Source organism: Falco cherrug, chromosome 3, assembly GCF_023634085.1.
Source record: "Falco cherrug isolate bFalChe1 chromosome 3, bFalChe1.pri, whole genome shotgun sequence".
Taxonomy (NCBI): Eukaryota; Metazoa; Chordata; class Aves; order Falconiformes; family Falconidae; genus Falco; species Falco cherrug.
Window position 1 is genome coordinate 118,285,012 of NC_073699.1, and position 23,051 is coordinate 118,308,062.

The 23,051-nt window shown below is 49.6% G+C and overlaps 1 protein-coding gene across 1 annotated transcript in view; it reads right to left on the reverse strand.

The window, feature by feature from the left end:
• CSMD2 (CUB and Sushi multiple domains 2) overlaps positions 1–23,051 on the reverse strand; it is a 161,582-nt gene that overhangs the window by 87,111 nt on the left and 51,420 nt on the right. Inside the window, 9 exon segments of the mRNA XM_055704884.1 lie at positions 158–296; positions 2,937–3,128; positions 5,002–5,204; positions 11,032–11,158; positions 12,483–12,674; positions 13,050–13,206; positions 14,849–15,018; positions 19,341–19,529; positions 21,915–22,130. Coding sequence (XP_055560859.1) covers positions 158–296; positions 2,937–3,128; positions 5,002–5,204; positions 11,032–11,158; positions 12,483–12,674; positions 13,050–13,206; positions 14,849–15,018; positions 19,341–19,529; positions 21,915–22,130 — 1,585 coding nt within the window.

The following is a 23,051-nucleotide window of genomic DNA, read 5'->3' on the forward strand; positions in this document are numbered from 1 at the left end:
TACGGGCCAGTCCTACCAGGTTCGGTTTGGTTCCTTCAGACAGGAACGGACCCACACGCGGACCCAGTTCACCCAGTCAGCACCCCACCGCTGCCACCCCCTCCCTGTCCCCATGGGCAGGCACCGAAGGGGAAGCTAGGAGCTCCCCGCTACGTACGTGTTAAACACCAGGGCAATGACATAGTCGGGGGAGACGGTCAGCTTCCAGTCACACTCCTTCCCCGGCGGGTAGGGCTCCGGGTACTGCGGGGACAAGATCACTCCTGCCGGTCCTGTCAAAATGCCTCCACAGGGAGCTGAAGGAAATCAAGCAAAGGGGTGAGGCTTTGTCTTAAGAGCAACTCGGAAAACAGTAGAAGAAGGGAGGGAGAAGGAGAGATATGGATAGACAAGGGGAGAGGGAGGCGGCGTGCAAGGCTGGCACATGTCAGATATGTATCACAAGGGTCTGCAGTGGCCCTTATGGAGATGAGGGCTGTTATTCCAGAGGGTGTTCGTGTACACACACACACACACACACACACACACACAGAGCTATAGATGCTCCTGCAAACTTCATAAGCTATCTATCTAAGCAAGCAACCGGGAGGAGAGATGCTTTATGCTTCTCTGTTCCATTTATTTAGGCAACTCCTGGTCAAAGTCTAGATAGTTGCTAAGTAAGTGAAAACATGCTGTCTGGGACTAATGGCTTGTTCGTCTTTATTACAGTTACCAACACATTAAATGCCAACTTGATTGAAAAATCAATTATTACTTTTTTCAGGCTGAAAACGCCTGCATATATTTCTACTGTAGCAAATACTCATGACTGATTGATTACTGTCAAGCCCTTCTGCAGTCTCTTCATGAGAGCTGATGCTCCTCGACTGCCCCCGTTGCTCAGCCCCGTCCTCCCAGGTTTGGGATGGGGTGAGAGGGGGGAGCACAGCCCGCCTTCCCCCCGGGTGGCTGACACCAACCAGCCCACGGCACGGCAAACAGCGAGCGGGAGATGGACTAGCACAGGCATGACTGAACGCAGCTTGGAAGGATCTTCCAGGAAGGAGCCAGTGTGTGTCTTTATCCTGTGGGCTTTTATAAATACACAAGAACCTCCAGGTGTGAGGTAGAATGTAGTGGGGCCGTTCTGCAAGGATCGCAGCAGGGACTGAAGCAGAGAGCCTTCTCCAAGGCCCCAGAGCAGCTTCTTCAGCCAAGTCCCATCGCAGGCTCTGCAGGCACCGAGAACCGGTACCCTTCTGGAAGGGACAAGGCAACCACAGCACAGACAGCGAAGAGTTTAGCTGAAGGTCACGCACAAATAACCTGCACGAACCACAAGCATCTATTCTGTCTCCGTTTACCTCAACCTTTAGGGTGCATTCCTCTTCCAGATTGTAAAGTCAGGGGAAAACTCAGAAGAAACTAAAGTATATACATGGTAAAACTAAAGGAGATACGTGGTGTCCCTGCCCATGGCAGCAGGGTTGGAAACTAGATGATCTTTAAGGTCCCTTCCAACACAAACAGTTCCGTGATTCCATACAGACTCGTTTTTGAAAAGCCCAGGGGAGATGACTGTTCAATACCCTCTGATTTCTTTGAAAATCCAACCCATAGTCTCCAAAGGATTTAAACCTGAAACTGGTCCAAGCCATAGCTGTTTGGAGGTGCACCAGCATCCAGACTTCAAATGCCCCAAACCTCTGGGGGCTGTTTCAGCTGTGAGGTTCCAGTTCAGCCCACACTGTTCAGGGACTCCCGAAGCCGTACAATGAAGACGTGGAAAGATATTTGAAATGTTAAATACAAACATAAAATCCAAGCCCTAAATTAAACCCCGTTTTCCAATTCAGCTCTAACTAGACAGTCTGTAACACAGTTACTATAAAACTGAGATTCTCTGGCCACTGGTTATTCCTCCAAATACTTGGTCGCTGAATAGAAGGAATGAGCAAGACATAAGCTCTGCGAAAAGCTGAAAGCAGCGACTCCTAAACCAAGACAGCCAGACTCCTGTTCAAAAAGGACCCAAGACAATATCCCGTGTCAAACTGGAAACGACCCATGGGAATTCATCCCACACCAAGATTAAGGCACCAGCTACATTCCTCTGAAGAGGACCGAGAGCCCAGCGTCTGGTGTGAAAGAAAACTCGCTAGGAGAATGACAAGATGGGCATGACATGCAACAATATGATTTAGTTCTAGCTGCGGGAAGACGAAAACGACTGTCTCTATCACGCTGAAAGGGTGCCACACTAGATCATCGAGCTAGTCATTCAGAAACCAAGTCATCCTGCAGGGAGCATAAATCCTGTGCAGGCTGTAGAAGTTTCCTAGCTGGTATTAAATCAGAAGTTAGAAACAGAATTAATTGATTTTGCTTGCTTGGGATAACAGTGCATGAACAGGAATGAAGGTTACAGGTAAGTAATTTGCGGCTAGCATTTAATTGGCCAGCCAATTTGATGTTTATTGCTCTTAGCAATGTGCTTAGCATGACTATTTTTATGTGTTCTGGACATATTAAAAAGAATCATTTTTATGAGCTTCTTTTATTACTTTACGATCTCAAAGAAAATGTCAGATAGCTCTTTCTCATGACAGAATTTGCTGTCTCCTCATGCAGAAATTATTCACCCATGACCCCAATCCTCTCTACCAACCTGAGTTTTAAAGAAGCCTTTAATTTTGACTTGTCAGGTTAAATATCATCACTTACATTACAGTATGTCCTGAGAGCTTCCAGCATGAACTAGATTCTCATTGTCCCAGATGCTCCGGGGATAAACCTCAAAAAGTAGTTCTATGAGGAAGCTACCTGAGACGTTGTCATACATCTCTTCAACCCAGGTGGGACTCGTCCCCTTTGGATACAGAAGCCTTGCAGTGACACGGGGCAGGGAAGCCAGTGCAATGGGAGGATGGATGTTCATCCTCCCACCTTCATACCTGTGCAGGAGGGAGGGTCTGGTTGCCAGAAGAATCTGTTCTCAATCTGCACGCAGGTGATTTTGGCTTCCCCTTGCAGAGCGTATCCTGGATTACACTGGAAGATGATGGAGTCACCAGCCTCTTTGCTGTCACCGCTCCGGCTCCCATTCTGGGGAATTCCTGGGTCATTGCAGGAAGTAGCAGTGGAAACTGAAGAATATTGAATACATACATTTAATATACAGATTTATGTTTAATACAGGCTTACAGCACTGGCTGTACTTAGACTCTGTCCTTCAACGGACACCCAAGCGAGGACTGCATTCTCCATCTCTCTTCCTCCTTCAGTATCCCTTCAAGTTGCCACACACTCAAAAACTGGTTTTTACTTTGCACTGAGCATCTGCCACTCCAGCTGGTAAAGGCCCTGGGGAATGGCAAGTTCAAGTGCACTACACAGAGTGCAAGTTTGATGTATAATTGTGCACATGCATGTTTACTTAATAAGTCCAGACATCCACTGATCTTACACGGCATTTTTATAGATTCCTGTGTCAGACACATGCTGCAAAATAAACTAATCCACTAGCACTTTTCACTTCCCTTGACTGGCAGAGCAATTTTGCCTTTAGCCCTGTGAAGCATCAAGCCTGACCTTTTAGAAATGCACGTGTCTCGCTGCCACGTCCCTTTGAGGCACGAGATGACCCCCTCAGCTCCTTCCCAGCTGGGGGCAGGCAGCACAGCTGAGCGCAAGGGCTGTCAACACCGCCACTACTGAACGCCAAGGGAAGTCCTAGAGCCATAGAGGTTTTGCAAGCTTATATAGATCATTCACGTTCACAAGATCCAAAACTGTGTACTTCTGAGCTTAGGTCTGACTGCTTAGTCACACCTCGTGAACAACGGCTTTGAGCAGGAGCATTCAATACAGCCCAGCTCCGTGTCAGGCAGGGGAGCAGAGCTTATTTCCTACTAAGTTGATGAGAGTCTGTTACACCTAGGCAGTTTGGAGAAAGCTGCTCCTAGCAGAGCCAGAGGAAATCCCTCTCTCTCTGCGCAACTGAAGATAAGCAAGTTGCCAGCCCAGTCTGGTCCTTCCTGACAGGCCGAGACACAAGCCTGGCAAAGGAGGAGGACGGCAGAGCTCTGCTGGGTGACACAAAGCTCTCCTGTGGTCATCCCAAAAGCTCTTGTACCCACCACAAACTCTTCCCGAAGAGCTGGCCTACTCTCAACTACGCAAGGCAGCCTCAACAGAAACCTCTGGGCAAAAGCTTGGGAGAGACACAATGAGCTCTGATGCTGAGACGTGTCTGAGCCCCACGAAGGTCCTACCACCATTCACCCAGCAGCCTCCCTCTTTACTACCGTCTCCAAAACAGGCATCTGTTGGTCGGTTACTGGACATGTCAGTGAAGACCTGCATCCTGGAAACCTCCATGTGAATGCTGACATACATTACCCTAACACGATTGAAATTAATGCGTTTGCAAGCCTGAGTCTTAGGTAACAACGGCCAGGACTTTGTCAATGACAGACTGCAGTTGCATTACACGTAGTGCTGCTGCGTACAATGACATCCCCTACAGCCAACAGAGCTTTTTGTGATCTTCATCCCAGGGGATCCAATTTTAGGGATTTTAAATAGACTGGGTTTTCAGAGACCACTGACCAACTGCTCTCGGAATGCCTGAAGGAAGTTGCCTGCATAACGGTGCCTCTATGGGACCTGTGGGAACGTGGTGGAAAATATCTGTAATTCCTCATGTATTCCAAAACGTACTGCTCTGCATCTTGCTGCCAAGTTCACCACTGTGAAGGTGACCGTAGTGGAGGGGAGCACAGAATTCACCTGCATTGCAAGGATAAAATACAAGAGTTTTTCTCTATTTGCAGAGACTGCACCCAAAGGTGGAAGACACATTCGTGTTTTAGCTGGAAGCTGGTAGACCGCACAGCTCCTGCTACCACGTTCAACACAATACCATCTGCTCGCCATCAGTACTTGTAGACAGACCTGGAATCACTTTTCAGCAAAGCTTGGGTTTGGACAACGCTGAGGACACAAGGTAAAGCCTACCTGAAAACTGCACAGCAAAGCCCTGCTTGCTTGTGAAGAAATCGGTGTTGAACTGCAAGATGACAGAGTTGAAAGTACTGTGGACATCGCTGGGTAAGCTGGATCCGCTCATCTCCTTCAGGAGGATGCCGTTCTCCACCGGACCGTCCCAGATCCTCAGCACATCGTGGAACTCCTCAGTGTGGAAAACCATGAAGTGGAGCCTGTGGGGCAAAAGGAACTGGAAGTCAGACCACAAAGGCTCTGCCTTTTTATTTTTTCTGAAAGCATCAGGAACGTGACTGGCACCAACACAAGGCAGCGTGGCCCACAAGGAATGTGTTCTCTCCCGTTATCTGCAGCTCAGCTTGGGCCAAGTACTCTAGCCCTCTAGAAAACTCGGTCTCTAAACCCCCAGACACCTTAGTTGCATGCCTCCCTAATAAAACACAGCCATAAATAAAAAACCAACTGAGTCACAGACACTAATGTTTTGCAAAAAGTTGGGTCCTTTCTGGTGTTCTCTCCTGACCAAACAAAACTACTAATCTCTCCTAAAATTTTGAGGAACAAGTTAAAGGTCCAGAAGTCCACTGTGGGCAGCAGAAATGTCCCTAGCAAGAATATCACAGTTGGTTTTACACCGAAGATGCTCGGACATTGCAATGAGTAGCCGTCACACAGACAAAAGGCTGAGTCAAGGACACATAGGAAACCTGCAGCAGTGAGGTACAGGGGCTGTGACGGGGAGGACCGGGGGGTTGTCCAGAGTTTCACTATCGATCTGTTATCAACAGAAAAACACAGAAGTATTGAGAAACTTACTCGAAACAGAATTAGAAAATGTGCTGGGGTCCCTTCAGGCAACTTACATATATTCATCTAATTCACGCACTGTCCCTACGCTGCACACAGCAACAACCTTGGCTGTCCTTTTCCCTTCCTTGGTGCCCTGCAAGGAACAGCTTATGGTCAGGAGCCAGCATCTACTGATAAAAACGCATTGATTTTTGTTACCAGCACTCAGATCAAAGAATTTGCTTCTGGCACCAAGCTAATCTTGTGTACTGGGGGGAAAAAAATGGAAAGGAAACAACCAACACCACTCTTAATTAAAACAGCATCATGCTGGAAAAGAAACCCTTACCAGGGTGTTAATTGCCCCAGAGGTTAATAAAAAGGGGCAGAACAGGGTGTGCAAACAGCAGGGTGTGAATTCTGAATGCTGGACTGCAGCACCTCTGAGGATTTTGATATGTTTTACACCACTCTGGATATTGCAAAACCGTATCTAGATCAGTTAACAGAATAACTTCAGCAAGAAATAAAGAAAAAGTGAGGCAGCATGAGCCAGCTCTCCAAAACCCACACCAGGAAGGGAACAGAGAGAAAACAGAGATTAAGAAACTGGCAATGAAATTACCCTGTGCTCTCAACGAGGTATCTATGACAATGCTCTGAATGCAGATTTCATTTCCTTACTCTGTGTATTTTGTCATTTTGTCTGCCCTGGAGAGAGGGCTGCAAGGCCCGCAGCGTATGCAGCAAACGCTCCTTTGTCCTGAACCGCCTGCAGCAGTGGTCCTTGGAGCTCGTCTTCTGCTTTTAAACTACACCAGGGCTGTGCCCGTTTGGAACTTCTACAGAAAATTCCCCAGGGAAAGCCCAAGATGCTGGCAGGGATCATCGTGGCAAGGGAGTTCACTCCAGTACCAGCGATGATGGACCTCAAGGGATGGGACACGAGCAGAAGTCCCCTCTGTGTCCAGGAGAAGTGGTGGCACTCTGGGACAGGACAGCATCAACCCTGGCGGGATGCTCCTCTCTTCCCACCCTGGGCTGGGGGGGCTATCACTGCACTCCTCCCCACCACACCAACCTCTGCTGTGGGAGGGTGCCCAGCAGATGGGTCCAGGCTTTGCACGGAGTTTTGGGATCTTTCAAGATCAGAAGTACCATCTAAGCCTAAGATACTGCCGTGATTATTGTCCCACCCAAGGGAGTTATCAGCTAAAGGCTGCGATACATCAGGGCTCGGTCCCTTTCACTCCTGCACTTATGATGCCGACCAAAGAGAAGGTATTTAATTGCCTCCGTTTTTCATTGCCACATTATCACTGGGGGAAATACAATCTGACACAACGAAACCAGGCTACCACTGGGTCACTCCAGGCACGCCGGTTTGAAACGGGGACAGAAATCTATAAACGGCACCGAGAAAAATCTGCAAAAAATAAAACAATCAGGTGCTGTGCTTAAAATCCTGACAGCCGGCGAAGGAAAAGGAGGAAGCATTCCCTTGGCTGCTTTCCTATTTATCCGGGGAAAACATAAATAAATCAGGCAGAACCATAAAAAGGGGGGAAAAAAGGCAAAAAAAATTAAAAAAATAATCCCACCACAATGTACTCAGCAACAAAATGGTGTCCACAGAATCCAACAGAAACCAAAAGAGCTGTATCATAAATCTACCCAGCAGAGACCTTGAGCAAAGAGAAAAAAAGCCAGGCTTGAGGAAAAGAAGAATGGATCCTAGCAGAGGTGTTCTCCACAGGTGTGCTGGCCTGATGACGTTTGTTCTCAGGTTAATTGGTTCTAGTTAGCCAAAACTGCCAGAGAAAACCCATTGCTGGAGACCTCAGAAACGGGGAGATGCTGCTGGGGACTGACCTGGGGTGGGGGGACACTCTGGGGCTGCCACCGCCTGGGAGAGCTCGCCGCTGGCTCCAAGCTGCCAAGGGGACCAAGGCTGCCTACAGAGGTCACACCTTTCATTTTTTTATTTTTATTTTAAAGAAACAGCATGCAGACAAGGCTTCACCACGAGGAAATAACCACGACAACACAGGGGCAGGGCACAGGCTGTCCAGTGCCAGTTGGTTCAGGAGTCTATCGGGACAGTTGATTTTATTAAGTGGCATGCTCTGGGGCAAATCAATCTCTTCCTTCGGCATATCTGTGACCAAACAATACGTTTTTTCTATCAGCTTAGTTCTGTTCTCAGTAGGGCTTCATTTAAGACAAGACAGAGACATTGGTTTAGCAGACAATGGAGGGGAAGAGGGTTTAATTCTTGCACTCTGCAATTTTCTGCAATTGCATGCATGAAAACGCAGAAAAAAGAAAATTAGGAATTCTGGAGAGATATATTTTTATGTGATAGAGGGAAAGTTGTCTCAGCTTAGCCAGGAGCAGAGAGCAGGAGAGACCAGCCCTGCACTGACAATCTGCATCACGGTTGACGAGCCATTCAGCCCCAGCTCTTCGGCAAGCATCCCCACAACCTCACCGAGCAACCTGGGGCTCTTGCTGCCGGCGATTCCCACCCAAGCTCCGGCTGCCCCACCTTGGCTCTGCTGCGCAGGAGGCTGGGCTCCCATCTGGAGCTGGCCGCGGCACTGAACGCCCGCAGCGCCTGCACCAGCGCCGCAGGGCTGAGGCTAATGGTGCTGCAGGGCTGCCTGCTGCTTCCCAAATTTCACAGCTATGAAGCGTTACGTCCCTAAAAACCTCCACAGAAGCGAACGGGAACATCCCAATACTCTCCTTCCTATTTCTAGATGAGACGGAAAAATGGCACCTGTCAATACAGCACCCATTGAACAAGGATTAGCAATATCAAGAAATTCTTTTATGACACCGAGACCACCGCTCTACAATAAAACGCCACTGCCACTTCTAACTGCGTATATCCCCTCCTCTCAGCTCTGCGAGCAGCACTTGAAGGCAAGTTTCATTCATTTCATACCCTCCCACTTCTGCTTCCTTCTCTCCCGAGCCTCAGATAAGCCAAGTCATTTTAGATGTAATTTTAGGCACGCGCGTGTTTGCACACGCACAAAATGAATCCTCTCTTGAAGTCCAACCCTTCAACTTCCATGGAAATAATGTGCAGACTAATTTTTCTTTCTTTCTCTCCTTCCCCTCGTTCCGTGCAGATACAGCTTTATTCAAAAAAAAAGCTCTGGTGATTAATTTTAATGTAAGTTATAAATGAGAGCATTATACAATTGTATCATGCGTGAAGAGGATTATTTTTCCCAATGGATTACCATAAAAATGAAGTTGCTGAAAATGTGCTCTCTCAACTACCCAGAGATCATCTGTTCTGTCTGAGCTGCTGAAGAAAGGAACAGAAGAAGGGAGCTCTCATCTCTGATGACGTGGGGGGGGGGGTGGGGGGGTGGGTCGCAAGGTGTATTGCCCATGGTGCTGCCTGGCATCACTCCATGTCAGCCTTGGCCCCTTCCGAGCCTCTGGCAGCTCCTGCAAATGCAACCCCCCAGCTCTGCCCGCCCGAGCGCTGCCGGGGAAGGCGGCAGGGATGGCATGTGAGAGCCAAGCTGACCTGCTGAGGCGGGCTCGGATGCTTCTGGAGGTGGGGAGAGAAGAGGGGACCTCTCCTCTCTGCTTTGTCCTACAAAAATCTTCAGATTCCTCAGAATCTTTTACAGGAGAATAAAAAAAAGATGAGACAACTGGAAGTTGCCTGTACAGGAATTAAGCTGCATCGGCTATGCTCCTTCTCCTCTGTTCATACCAGAAACCATCCATTATTGAACCACACCGAAGAGCAGAGGTAATGGAGGAAATTTCTGCATTAAGTAAAAATGAAAATACTGGACCAAATCCATCGCCAGCACAAATCCATCAACTAAACGCACCACAGAGCTCAATGTAACAGTCTCCGCTGAAGAGATGCTGAGTGCTGATGCAGCAAGGAAGCTCCGGTGGAGATAAAAGGGCACCAAGAACGAAGGAGCACAGAGCTGGAACAGCCGCAGACCTCAGGTCAGCCCAGAAACGGGGCCGACACACAGCTACCAAGCACTAGAAATCACGACAGGAGGTCGTGGGAGAAGAGGACTGTTGTTGAACAGACCTTATAATCTACATTTCTCCCCCTCAAGTCCCATCACTCAGCAAAAACTCTGTTTGCCAATACACTTCAGGTTTCTGTCAGAGCTGGCTGTACTGGACTGAAGCGTGTAGGTACACACAGGGCAGCGTGCCGCAACGGTTTGGCAGGGCTTGGGCAAACTTCAGCGTGGGAACAGTGGGTAAGCAGCAGGGATCACGGATGAAGGACCAGAGAGCAGGGAACTGCCTGGATTCTGCTGGTGGCTGCACTAACTTTATGAGCCAAATGTTCGCAATACCGTGCTTACCTAACTGCCAAATTCACTTCTAAACAAATTAAATTTCAAACTGCCATTTTCTAACAGGAAAGTGTCAACAGGACACTGAGAGAAGTCAGAGGAGCAGAAGGAGAACACAGTCTTGGGTCTCTGCACAGACCAGATGTTGAGAAACCATCCTGAGTCTTTCCTTTGGGAGGATAATCACGTTGTATATGTTCTATTTATTAGTAAAACAAAAACAAAACAATGCAATTAGAAGGCGAAGGCTAAGTGCTGTGGTCTCAGTTTTCCAGCTGCCAACTCACCTCTGAAGGACCCTCGCACACGTAACGTGGCAAAGCGCATCCCCCTTCAGCGTTAATTTTCTCTGGCAACGCCAATGGGAGACAAACCAAACCCATCACTTCCATTATCCTTTCCTGGGCTGCAACCATCCAAGCAGCTTTATACGTATTCCTTCCTTACTTCGGGATTATGCCGCTTGGACACGTGTTAAACATTGTTGGGAAATTCCATGCTAATCTGGTGGAAAAGGTTTGTTTCTGAATGCATCCCGGTAAGGAAAGGGGTGAAAATCACTTACACTGCAGACGCAGGTAAAACCTCTCGGATGTTATTTTAATACAGTCGTACCACAGGCGGCAACGGCACTGTCACCTGGTGTCACCCCCCAGGGCACCAGAGCTGTTACAGGCAGAGGCCATACGGGGCTAAAAAGCTTCAGGGAAAGGAGACGTGACACCGCTCCTGACCCAGCAAGGGGACAAACCAGCACCTGCTCCTTTGCTGGGGACTCGCGAAGTGACAGGGTATCCCCGCTACCCGCCTGACGGAATTAGGGATGGGCTTCTGGAAAAATAAGCTGTACATGGAAAGAAAAACCCAGCTACGAGAACCTGGCCCAACTCACCCGATGGTGCAACCGGCTTCTGCCTCTATGGTCCAAATACAATTCAGATTGTGATCGTAGGGCGTTGGGTAGCCGGGAGACAGGATCCGTCCCGACGACTCTCCTTTGATAGTACCCCCACACTCGGCTGAAAGAAACATACGGCTTAGTGAGAAGATTCATGACATACTACGATTCTTGCTTGGCAACAATGCAAATCTCATCCTACGAATACAACAGGGAGTATTTCTCGCCGTTTCAAAGAGATACTTAGAACCTACAAAACAAAGATGAAGAGAGTGATTTAATTCAGCTAAAAGACTGAGTTATCAGCATAACTCTGCACTTCTGTGCTCGTTCCTGACATCTGACATGCTGTCAAAGCTTCCCTCCACCTTTTTAACTCGTAGTGAGTGAGGGCAGAGCCTGCCAGCATCCTGCTTTCCCCGGTGCACACACGTGGGGTGAAAGAGCTCGATTCTTCTGCTTGTATCTGCAAAATGACTCATCCGTGTGACAAAATGAAGAAGCCAGCATATGTATGTACCTGCTAAATGAACTTCAAAGGAACGTGAGAATTTTGCATATATTTTCATACCGTATCCATTACAATTCTCTAAGTTTCCACGTGCTCAGACACAACCATTCATATATAACGTATGTATAGCAAAGAGGGTAAAGGTTAAGACGCATAAATCACAGAAATTGGTCTTTTTACCTCAATAATTAAGGCTAAAATTCAGCAGAGAGTTACCACATAAAGAATGGTCCTAGCTCACGGGAGAATACAGAGTGCCAACGTCTGAGCACATCACTTATAACCATGACAGCAGCCTGCTGGCTGTTGAGACCTCTCAGAGGATGAAGTCTGCAGGAGCTTCACCACGTCCTGGACATGCTAAATAATCATGAAGTTGTGAAGGAACAGACCAAGAGCGCTTTGTTTAGACACACAAAAGTTAGTAGCAGAATTTTCCAAGCAAGAGGAGAGCTACAGGTAAAAGGGAGCGCGGGACTTGGCTAAGAAAAGATGGAGGGAATTAAAATGTCTCGGAATCTGGGATCAGATGTCATGTAGCTCTCACACGAACAAGACTTTGAACTGCCAGATGCCTGGACACACGCTGATGTCTGCCAGTATCAGAAAGCGCCGCTGTTCCACACATTCAAGTGAAAGGACAAGGACTGGAAGAGCAGCAAGTCCCCTTGCAAGAAACCTTTGTCAAACGTGTGCTCAGAGCACAGTGTTTCAGGTTAAGACCTCTTGTAAAAGCTGGGCAGAGACCAGTGCTCTCGATCTGAAGACGCCTTACGCAGCACCCTCAGCAGGGTCCTCAGTACTGTAGATGGGTGCAGTCAGGGCCAGAACTAACATCGTATGTGTTAGCAAAGGAGGAAGAGAGGGTGCTGAGCGTGATGCCCAGATGCAGAGCACTTGTGAGAGGACGTCTGAAAAGCCAGAGGTGTCTCACCTACGCAGGTCGGCAGGGGTTGATCCCAAGCTCGCCGCTCCCCTGTCAGGCAGACCAGCACCCTGCTGCCTCGCAGCGTGTAGCCCGGGTCACAGCTGAAGGACACGGAGCTGCCAGCAAAGTGTCCCTCGTCGTGCACCTTGTAGCCAAACTGTGGGATGCCAGGGTCCTCACATTTAATGAGTTCAAAACCTGGAGCGGGGGAAACGGCATCTGTTTGCATCAGGTATTTAGCAGTCAGAAGATATTAACATCAGCAGTCAGAAGATCACATTAATATTTTCTTCTTTTGCTGGAGAGAAAAACACTGTACTGAAAATCTGTATTTTTTTAATTACTATTTGAACAAGATCCCAGAAATCTGGTAACTCGGCTTTGATCCAAAGTTTCTGTATCACCGTTGCCTCATTCACAACAGAAAGGGTTTGCAGACACAATCCTCTCCCGCACTCCCAATCCCATTTTAGATGACAAGATCTTTATGGAAAGGATTGTTGCCGCCGGTCGTGCAACTGTAACACAACAATACACCGCTACACCTCGATTCCCACCTTGCCTAAGACTTACTGGAAAACTGCAGCTCAAAGCCTTTACTTGTGTTTTCACTATTGGTGATAAACTCGAGCCACATGCTGCTGGAAGTGCTGTTTATGCTGGTGCCGAGCATTTCAGAGCGGCTAAAGGAGCCCAGCAGGCGAGCAGAGCTATTGCTGCCATCGTAGACCTGGGGGAAACAAGAAACACACACTGGGAATCATCGTATTTTATTTGCTACTTCAGGGACCAAATCATCCGTAAGTGCAAATAGGGACAGTTCCTTTGAAACCAGTGAAATTAATCCCAACTAAGAGTCTGACCTGCTGAGACTTCATGATGCCGCTCATCTGAGGAGCAGGATTTGTGACCTGGGGGATGCGTATCCTCCTCCAAACACCCGAGCTTAGGCTGCACTCACAGCCGCGTTTTCTGAACTAAATTCTCTTCCAAGGGTGCAGCACCGCTACCAGGAAAAACATTTTCTCCCTACAGTGACTCATAGATGTGCCTTGACCCTGCTATTATTTAAGAAAAACACAAATAGTGGTGCTTTTTCTCTTTTTCTTTCTTTTAGATAGCATGATTCTCTATGAGGGTAAAAAGCAACTTCTCACTAGCAGAGACTGATAGTAACTTCTGTCGTGAGCAGATGAGAAGTTGATGACAAATCTGTTGAGAGAACAAAATTTTTTTTCACGAGTATATTCTTTGCATTAGCTGAAAATCTCTCTCTTTCCAGTCATTTGTGAGCTGAAAATATGTGGATTACACCTATCTCGCAGCGCAGAAGTATGGCACTTAAATAAGGACAGAGGCGTTCTCTGGGAAGATGGCTTAGCACAGCAGCACACATCTTGTAATATTAATGCCTCCTACAAAACCATTTCTTCGTGGTTAACAGAAACTCAGCCTGGATTTGTCTCCTCCTATATAGAATCCTGAAACTGGTAAATGCAGATTAAAATAAGACTGAGTATGGGAAAGCTGAAGAGCTTGAGCTTGGAGTTCTGCATTTAAATAAAACCGTTTGGGGGACAAAGCAGCCTTGATTCTTAAAAACACAAAAATAATGCTAACCACCTCACGCTTCCTCATGTGTTAACAGTTCCCCCTGTACAACTGGGCAGGTAAGAACTGAAGTTTAGCTACAAAGGGAGAACCCCTGGCATGCCAACAGATCTCTGCATCTCAGGGAAGACCTCACAGCAGAAGACGCAGCAGTACAGCAAACATATCCACATTTTTAACGGATACAGGATTTGTTTATGCATCCACCTGCAGACTGAAGCCTCAAATCCGCAGCCAGGCTGAAGCGTGGGGACATTCGCTATCGCCTTCGTGCTGCTGCCAAGGACTGCTACGAGCCGCTGAAGTTCAGAGGTGCTGAACCCCTACAGTGACACACTGTGCTTTAGGCACAGCAAACCAAGGCCAGCAGTGACACACGCCGATCAGACGGTGTCCCTGGGCTAGAAGGCACAGATGGATCGCATCTGGTGCCTCGCTCCGACCTTAGAGGGATACACACAGACAATATTTTAGCCCAGCTGCCCTGCCTGAAGTTCAGTCTGGTCTGTGGGAATGGTGCTGCCGTCCTCAAAACCGCCATGGCAAGTGGTTGCACGTAACAAAGCAGCCACTCCTGGCCACTCGTGGTCCTAGCAGGGGTCTCTTCCAGGGACTACCACGGCACTGTCTGGGCTTGGTGGCATTTTCCAGAGGTCAGGTCTCAGCTAACTCCATTAAAAGCTTAGAACATCGCTTTCCTTGCAGGTCTTGCTCTCACGAGCAGCATGGTAGCACTTCATCGCTAGAGACAGAAGAATTACCTTCAGGACATCTCCTGCCTCCAGTTCAAAAGTCCTGGCTTTCAGCTGGATCCCCTTTCCTGGCTGGGTCTGGATGGAGTAGATGCACTCATGGTTGTTGTTATAGTTTATTGGATAGTTGGGGGACAGCAGAACACCTTGGGTTCCAGTTACAGAAGAACCACATTCAGCTATATAAAGACACAAAACCACATTTTAATAACCACATGCATAGCCTGGCCATACAACACATGCAGGTGATGCCTCCAAACAGCCACGGATGCTCACTCCTTCCCCTACCCATCTGCTAATGCATCCATGGACTCTCTTTCCGAGTGCAGCCAGTAAACAAAACAGTACTTAATCGCGTTTCTATCATCAGTAAACCTTGGGTGCCTTACAGGAGAATAACAGCCTCCCCTTATACAGACAGGGAAACTGAGTCACAGAAAGCTCAAATGCTCAAATGCTATCTCGGGACCCGATTCAGAAAAACATCCCCAAATCCCTCGAAAGCCACCACTGGCTCGAAACAGTGTCTGTGTTTATGTTCCTTCCCGATTCATGGACCAGAAGCAAAAAAAAAAAAATAAAAAAAAAATTAGTATATTGAAATCTTTTCCAGATTTCTACAAAGCTCATCTTATACATGGTACATAAAAATCAGGGTGTTCATTGAACAGTCAGCACAGCTCAGCACCAACCGCTGGTACCCATGCCTGGCAAGTGCCAGAGCTCTTAGTGCAGAAAGATACGCTCAGTGAAACTTCCAAATAATTCCAAATGACAAAGATAACTCTGAATTTCAACGTGTTTCACAAAACCATTTTCTAAAAGCTAAAAGGGCAACGGTTGACCTTATTTGCTGTTAATGCTGCCCTCAGCTCTCCAGTTCATCATTTGATGATATAAAAGTACCCCCTGTCCCTTGCTCCCTGCAAGGGGAGCTTTCTTCCCAGCTTTGCAGCTAACAATGACATCCGTTCCCATCAGCAAATGACAGAAAACCAGGGAGCCTTTTGCCTGTCCATTTCGGAAATAAGCTCCAATTCACATATCTTCGTTTCCTCCCAAAATGTCACTCAACAAAGCCCAGTGGGCTCAGGTTTTGCTGTGGCATAGACGAAACCCCGACCCTTCTCGTGGGAAGGACAAGGGGCTGGGGACAGCGGAGATGACATGGGAGCCCCTGTACCCCTCTCGCAGGGGCAGGGTAGTTAATGTCACTGTAATTGCTTCCCCCTGCCCTGAGACTTCCTACAACAGGTCATAAAGGGCGAGGATTTCAGAAAGAAGGAAATAAAGGAAGGGAGGAAATAAGGAGAGGAAGGAAGAGTCATTTCCCTCTTGCTATTCACTCCAACCTGCAGTCTGTCCCTGTTCCACTACGCTCTTCTAGTAAGACTTCTCCTTCACCAGCTCTGCTTCCTTTTCTAGTCTGCGTAGTGCGAACAACATTTGATTTTGAGCCAAATTCGAAGTTAGAAAATTTGCGTGGCTCAAAACTTGGCAGAACGATCCTCTTTAGAGAAGGAAAAGGATGGCAGCTTCAGAGGTTCAACCTGCCTTGGATGTCAGGAGATCACAGTTTAATGCTTCCAGAAAACAGCAACACCCATCCCTCGCCTCTGTGGTTTATGCATTTTAATTGCAAGCTTTTAAGGACACAATCTCTCTCTCGTATGAACATGCCACAGTGAGTAGAAGACTCACTTCTGCTTAGTGGAAGAGGACGGCTACAGGCACGTCTTCTCTACGCAAAGTGGTGAGCAGACAGCCAAGCACATCTGGGTGCAAGAAGCAGGGCTGCCGTGACAGCGCCGAGCTGACGGCACGACGGCAAACGGAGCTCTCGCCTGCTGGCATCACGGGGAAGAAGCAAAAGTCCACAAGGCCCACGCACAGCTTGAGGGCTCCCCTGCAAAATGGCATCCAAAGGATGTCCCAGGAGGAGGAGGAGGAGGAGGAAGCCTGCTGCCTTGCCGAGTGCCCGATGTCAGCCGGCACCACCGCGGCCGGTTTGCTACACGCCTACGCAACACGTGTACATCTGCCTTGCAACCACCACGGGCTCAGGACTTTGGGTTTCTCCCTGATTAGCTCCCAGAGGAGCAAACCCCGAGTCGGTACTTCTCAGCCTATTTACCCTGAAAGAATTTCAGCTGTAGAACACTGGCTCCCTGTTCCTTGGAGTTGCGGTGCTTTGCACGCACAGCTGGGCAGCGTCACTCCGACTTGCCCTGACAACAGCCCTCCCGAGCAGCCAGCTCTGCGCGCCTCCACCAGTCCTGCGCAGCACACAAAGCTGCTGGAGCCAAGGGGAACCATCACGGTGCACATGCAACTTTCTGCACTGACTGCCACCGCTGCTGAGCCCGCAACAGAGCACGAGGGTTAAGTAAGGAAGCAGCAGCAGATACCCCTAGAGGAGGTCCTTTGGAGGTGACCTCCTCCCAGCAGATACACCAAGAGGAGGTCTTTTGGGGGTGACCTTCTCCCAGCAGATACCCCGAGAGGAGGTCTTTTGGGGGTGACCTCCTCCCAGCAGATACACCAAGAGGAGGTCTTTTGGGGGTGACCTCCTCCCAGCAGATACCCCAAGAGGAGGTCCTTTGGGAGGTGACCCTCTACCGGCAGATAACCCGAAAGCAGGTCCTTTGGAGGTGACTTTCTTCTCCTCTCTTGTAGCATAGGAAAAGCAGGACGTTTGCTTTAGCACAGATCACCCAGGGATGATGCTGGATGATCACCAGATGGGCTCTGGGCTGAAGCAGCAGTCCATGGGGAGCATTCCTACCCTGGAGAGAGGGGTTGGCCAGCGGAACAAACCGCTCTCGTGTCTCTCCAGACCCACCTCTAGAAGACGAACTGAAAACAAAGTGCCTGGGTTGTCTGACAAACGAAATTGAATCTCCTGTGATCTAAACAGCCAGGTCTCCAGTATCCGTGGGTAGCCAGGGCGAGCACACAGAGCTGAGCATGCAGCAGGGACAGCGCAGACGAAGCTGTCACCCTGCCACCAGAGCTCTGTGCAAACCACCAGACGGTGAATTTGGCCCATCATGATCAAACCAACCTGCCCATTCAAAGCCAGCTGCAGCACAGAGCTGGGAAATGGAAGCCAGTGCGCCCACTTAGTGATGATGTCTGAGGATCAAGTTTAAAGCCTGGTTATGATTCTTTCTGATTTCTATTCCCCTGATTAGCTTTCTCTGCAACCTGATTATTATTCATGCCCTGAAGAGGCGGCTTGTCACAGCAGGATGATGCAGCCTGTGACCTAAGCATTGAGCAGTGCTGGGAAATGCATGCAGCATGGCACGACTCAGCAGTCAAGAAAATAAACTGGCTCTTGCTGGGATGCTCTCTGCAATGGCCCTCAAAGGTCACGAACACAGAGCAGGAAAATCTACCTGGCAGGCTTTGCCAGAGTGAAAACAGGTAAGAGACCTGGTCTGCCGAATTGGAACGGATCCCTCGTGGCTCTGGGTGAGCCAGGCAGCAGCGCAGCACTGAACAGTTTCCTAATTGCTGAACTGTACCACAAAAAAACACATTACATCTTTCTGCAAAGGCCTGAAGCATCCTTCTTCCTTTCTGCTTCCTTCCCGTAGCACGTTGCCACTTGTGAGGTTTTAGGCTGACCGTAAGGCTTGGAGGGTGCTGGGCAGGGGGGGTGCTGGGCAGGGGGGGTGCTGGGCAAGGGGGGGTGCTGGGCAAGGGGGGGTGCTGGGCAAGGGGGGGTGCTGGGCAAGGGGGGGTGCTGGGCAAGGGGGGGTGCTGGGCAGCCCTGGCCACACCAGGGTGTCCGTGGCCCTGCTGCATCAGGGACGACAGCCAGAAACCAGCTCGGTGCTACAGACGAACTCTTCCCCTCCTCTGGCCTTAGCTTTATTTATTGGTATAAGTAATGGCCGGAGGCATTGCAAAAAGGACTTGCCATAGCTAGGAGGAGAGGAAGCGAAAGGTGTAAGGTGCGAGAAACCTCTGGAGGACACGAGAAAGCTAAAAGCTGGGGGTGTGTGTCCCGGACACATCCATACTAGTGTGGAATTTGTGCTGCTTAAGATCACCCACCCAGAAGCAGCTTTCACATGCCTGGACCATTGCACGCTACAGCACGGATCCGAAGGGAGGATGGCCTTACCCCCCCCAAAGGGACGACAGCTCTCCCATGGCTCGCGATGCGTTCGCTTGTACAGCCACTGGGGCTGGAGCGAGCGCCGCGGGTGGGCTGCAGGGGGGCTTCTGCCGGTGTGTGTGACCCCATCTGTGCTGCACTTGGTGTGCTCCATCTTGGGAGAGGACTGCAGCTCTTCTGCCCACCCCTCCCCTCCCCACACACAGCAGCAGGGCTGAAAAGCTCATTCCAGCTCCCTCTCCCCCCACCCCTGCCCCAACCACCCCGTGAGCTGAAAGATGCCGTCCTGGGGGATGCCGCCCATCCCTGCCCACCGACACCATCCAGCAGAGGGTAACCAGCCAAGCAAAATGAAAGCACATGACCACCTACCAACACACCTTGGCAGAGGCGAACTCCACACACGCCGTCTCCCCCCGAGGCAGGTGATGCGGGATGCGCCCTCCAGCCGGTAGCCCGGGAAGCAGGAAAAAGTGAGGACATCCCCCACGCCGAACTGCAGCCCCTTTCTGATGCTGTAGGCTGGGACCTCCGGCTCGTCACAGGGCTCCAAATCGTATTCTACAGGGGACAAACGGACATTTACGGGATGGCGGGGTGACACCTCATGGCCCGTTCTCCGCGGTGAGGGTAGGTACCCCAGCCCCTGAGCATGAGGATGAGGAGGGAGCTCTACATTTTGACCCAGCCGTGGTGAAGCTCTGCAAAGCAAGCATCCATGCAAGATGTACATCCCATCTGAGCTACGAAGACCAACTCGGGCTTCACGCCCAGTACACAACCCCCCAGGGCGTCACCAGGATCCTGATTTACACCAACTCAAAGCACAACAGGTCTCGTTCGCTGTCACCGTTGTCAGGCAAACATGAAAATGACATCAGTAGTGACAAAACACAACGGAAATTTGTCATTCTCCCTCTGGTTTAGTCAAATGAAGATGAATTGATCCGGATGGGATTTCTGCTGCCTCTACATTACTAATCCTGAAAATGAATGAACGCCGCATCTTGCTTGGGGAACGCAAGAGAACACTTAAGCCGTTGCTAAATGAAAGGTCATGTAGCATTCTGGCTAGTAGCCAAATGCACGTCTTCGACCACAACATGGTTTGAAGGAAACCTCTTTTGAGGGTTCCTTTTGAAAAATAACTGACCCACAAAGTACGAAGTATCTAACACAGATCATCTAGAAGAAGCTAAACCCACAACACAGATCATCTAGAAGAAGCTAAACCCACAACACAGATCATCTAGAAGAAGCTAAACCCACAACACAGATCATCTAGAAGAAGCTAAACCCACAACTGACTCCCATTTTCATCTTCCAAGATAGGAAAGAAGTCTCCAGCTACATTGAAAATAACAGTTACACTCAGAAGCAGTCTTTTTAATGGCATAAAGCTATTTTTCCCCTCATCAAAACAAAAGTTAATTGGAAACTTTCAGACTGGTTTCAGATGTGAATCCTCAACTTCAGAGGCCAGAACAAAGGCACTGGAAACCCGTTCTCAGCGCGGCAGGTTTTTATCTGCGTCTACGGCAATAGCTCTGTCAAAGACAGACCATATCAGCATCAAGCTCCGCAACGATAACGGTCATTTCTCTTCCACGCCAGCAAACCAAATTTGCAGCTGCTGCCCTCAGACTAAAAGGTACGCTGAGATACAGAAAAGAACAGCACCAACACAATAAGCTTCTGGTTGTAAAACTGATTGTTTTACGGAGCGGCTTGTCGGGGCGCTCAGGCAGTAAAGATTACATTTTCTGAAATGTGTGCGCCGGCAAGCACCTCAGCAGCCATCTGCAGGACTTTGGGTTAAAGGACAGAGTTAAACACCTCGTGCACTTCCACCAGAGCTCCCCCACGCGCAGCCGTCATCTGTGGGTGTGACGACCCCCTCTGCACAGGCAGACCTGCCCCCCTTGGGCTCGCTCTCCCAGAGCATCACGCATACGCCGCTTTTCATTGACAACTTCTGAAAATCCAGACTTTCATTTGAAGAAAGGAACATTCTGTATCATCGCTGTCGAAGGCAGCAGCAGGAGTGGCTTGGCTTAGTAAGTGCAGGGCTGAACTGGTTTACTGGGCGTTCTGGGGGCAGAAGCTGTCTCGCACAGCCCAGCAGGGGTGAGAAGGGCTGCTGACCTCAGCAAAATCCTGCATCCCTGGATGCCCTGCTATGTGTGCCAGGAGGTCTGCCTCCATCTGCTGTTACAGAGGGTCCATTAGAGCTTGCCCAGCAAGAGGAATTACTGTTTCCAGCTCCCCAGCGATGCCAGTGGGATCAGGGAAACCTGGGCTAAGCCACACGAGGCACGTGTTACATCTGAAGCCAGCTGCAGAGGCTGGGTCACTTGGTGACCGTCCACGTGGAGCAACAAACTAAAGGAAAAAAGAGAGACCAGACGGACAACAGGAGTGACCAGCTCTGCCTTGCTCCTTATCCAAGAAGTCCAGATTGCTCAGCGTTGCCTTCCAAAAGACCCCATCTGTCCCAGCTTCCCATGCTGGAAACGCTGTACCTACCGCAGTGATTTTCCTCTAATAAAAAGAGGAATGTAGGTATCTGGAAGAAAGAGGGACAGCATACCCCCAAAAATCTGGAGCCTTGGTCCATAAACAGAGCAGAGATGTTGATCGGGTGAGGAGGGAGAAAGCAACAAACATGTCTGTAATGGGATTTAATTCCAGGGGATTCAATCCAGTAATCTACTGGGGCTCAAGGCAGACAAAATGGCTAGATCTGGTGATATGGGGACTGCAGGAGAATATTTCTTGGGACATGCTGTGGTTTAATGCCAGAATAATTTACTGGGGTAACAAAAGGAGTGACCATCAGTGACCCGATCACACTCCACGGCATCAACAGAAAGTTATTCCCAAGATTTGTAGAAAAGTTGGAAAGAAAGGGAAAGAATGCAACCTTTACCCACCGCCTGTCCTTACCTGAGAAGGTGATGTTGAAACCCTCATAGGACATGGAGAAGTCTGAGATGAAGCGGATTTGAGCGGAGAAGTTTCCGAAGAGCCCTGCACTAAGTGGGGCAGGGAGCCGGGAGCCTGTCAGCTGCTTCAGGGGCTGAGCAAAGCTGGTGTTTTCCGTGATGAGGAGGTAGTCGTGGCCATTCTCCAAGTGAAAGGTATGAAAGGTGAAGAACACACCTGCGGGGGAGGAAAAAGGGACGTCTTCAGCCCACCGTGTCCACAGGGCACCCCTTCATCCCAGAGCCAAAGCCCCTCTCCTCTCCCTGAGAATCCCAGTATCGATTCCCTGCTTCCCAGTAAAAGCAGCCCAACTGAGAAGGAAAAGCACCCTGTAAACCACAGACCCATTGATGTTAAAAATGATAATAGTTGGAAGAAACAAAACAAGGGTACGGTACACGGCCCAGAAGAGGGAAAAGCGTTTAAGATCTTCAGCTCCTGTGCCTTTGTATCGCAGGAACAGAGGTGACACAGGCTCGCTGAAGGGACGGATCAGCAGCAGAAAGGACCGAGCCTGCCAGCTTAGAGGAGTATTTTATTTTAAAAGCGTTGACCTTTCCATAGATAGCAAAAGCAGCAAAAGCTGTAGTCGCGAGGATTTGAAAACAACAAAAACAAGTATGTTCTGGAAGGAATTCGCACCTAGGAAAACAGGGCTTAAGCCAAGTATCAAGGTCAGAGAGGCTTTTCTAGGAGATGAAGTCTGTCAGCGGTGTGACTGCAGGGACCTCCTGTTCCCCCTGCGGTGGGACTGGCTGCTGGTCCCCGGTCGGGCACGGACAGCCCTGTGTTTCCCCAGCCACAGGCGGCTCGCTTCAGGTGTGTGTCCCCCGTAAGGGCCGTACCCCCCTCCCAGTACACACCATGGCACGGCCAGCAGCACTCCAGCACCCAGCCCTGCCCTGTGCTCCTGCTGTCCCTTCCCTGCTCGTGACCCACCCCCAGGACCTGCTGCCCCCCCCCCCCCCCCCTCCCAGGCACCCGGTGGGATGCGCGTGTGCAGCCGCGTGCCAGGCACGCAGGGTCAGGGTGCTCAGCCCAGCTCCCGCTAGCTCGAATGGACCCTGGAAGCGAAGAGGATCCTACACTCCATATTGT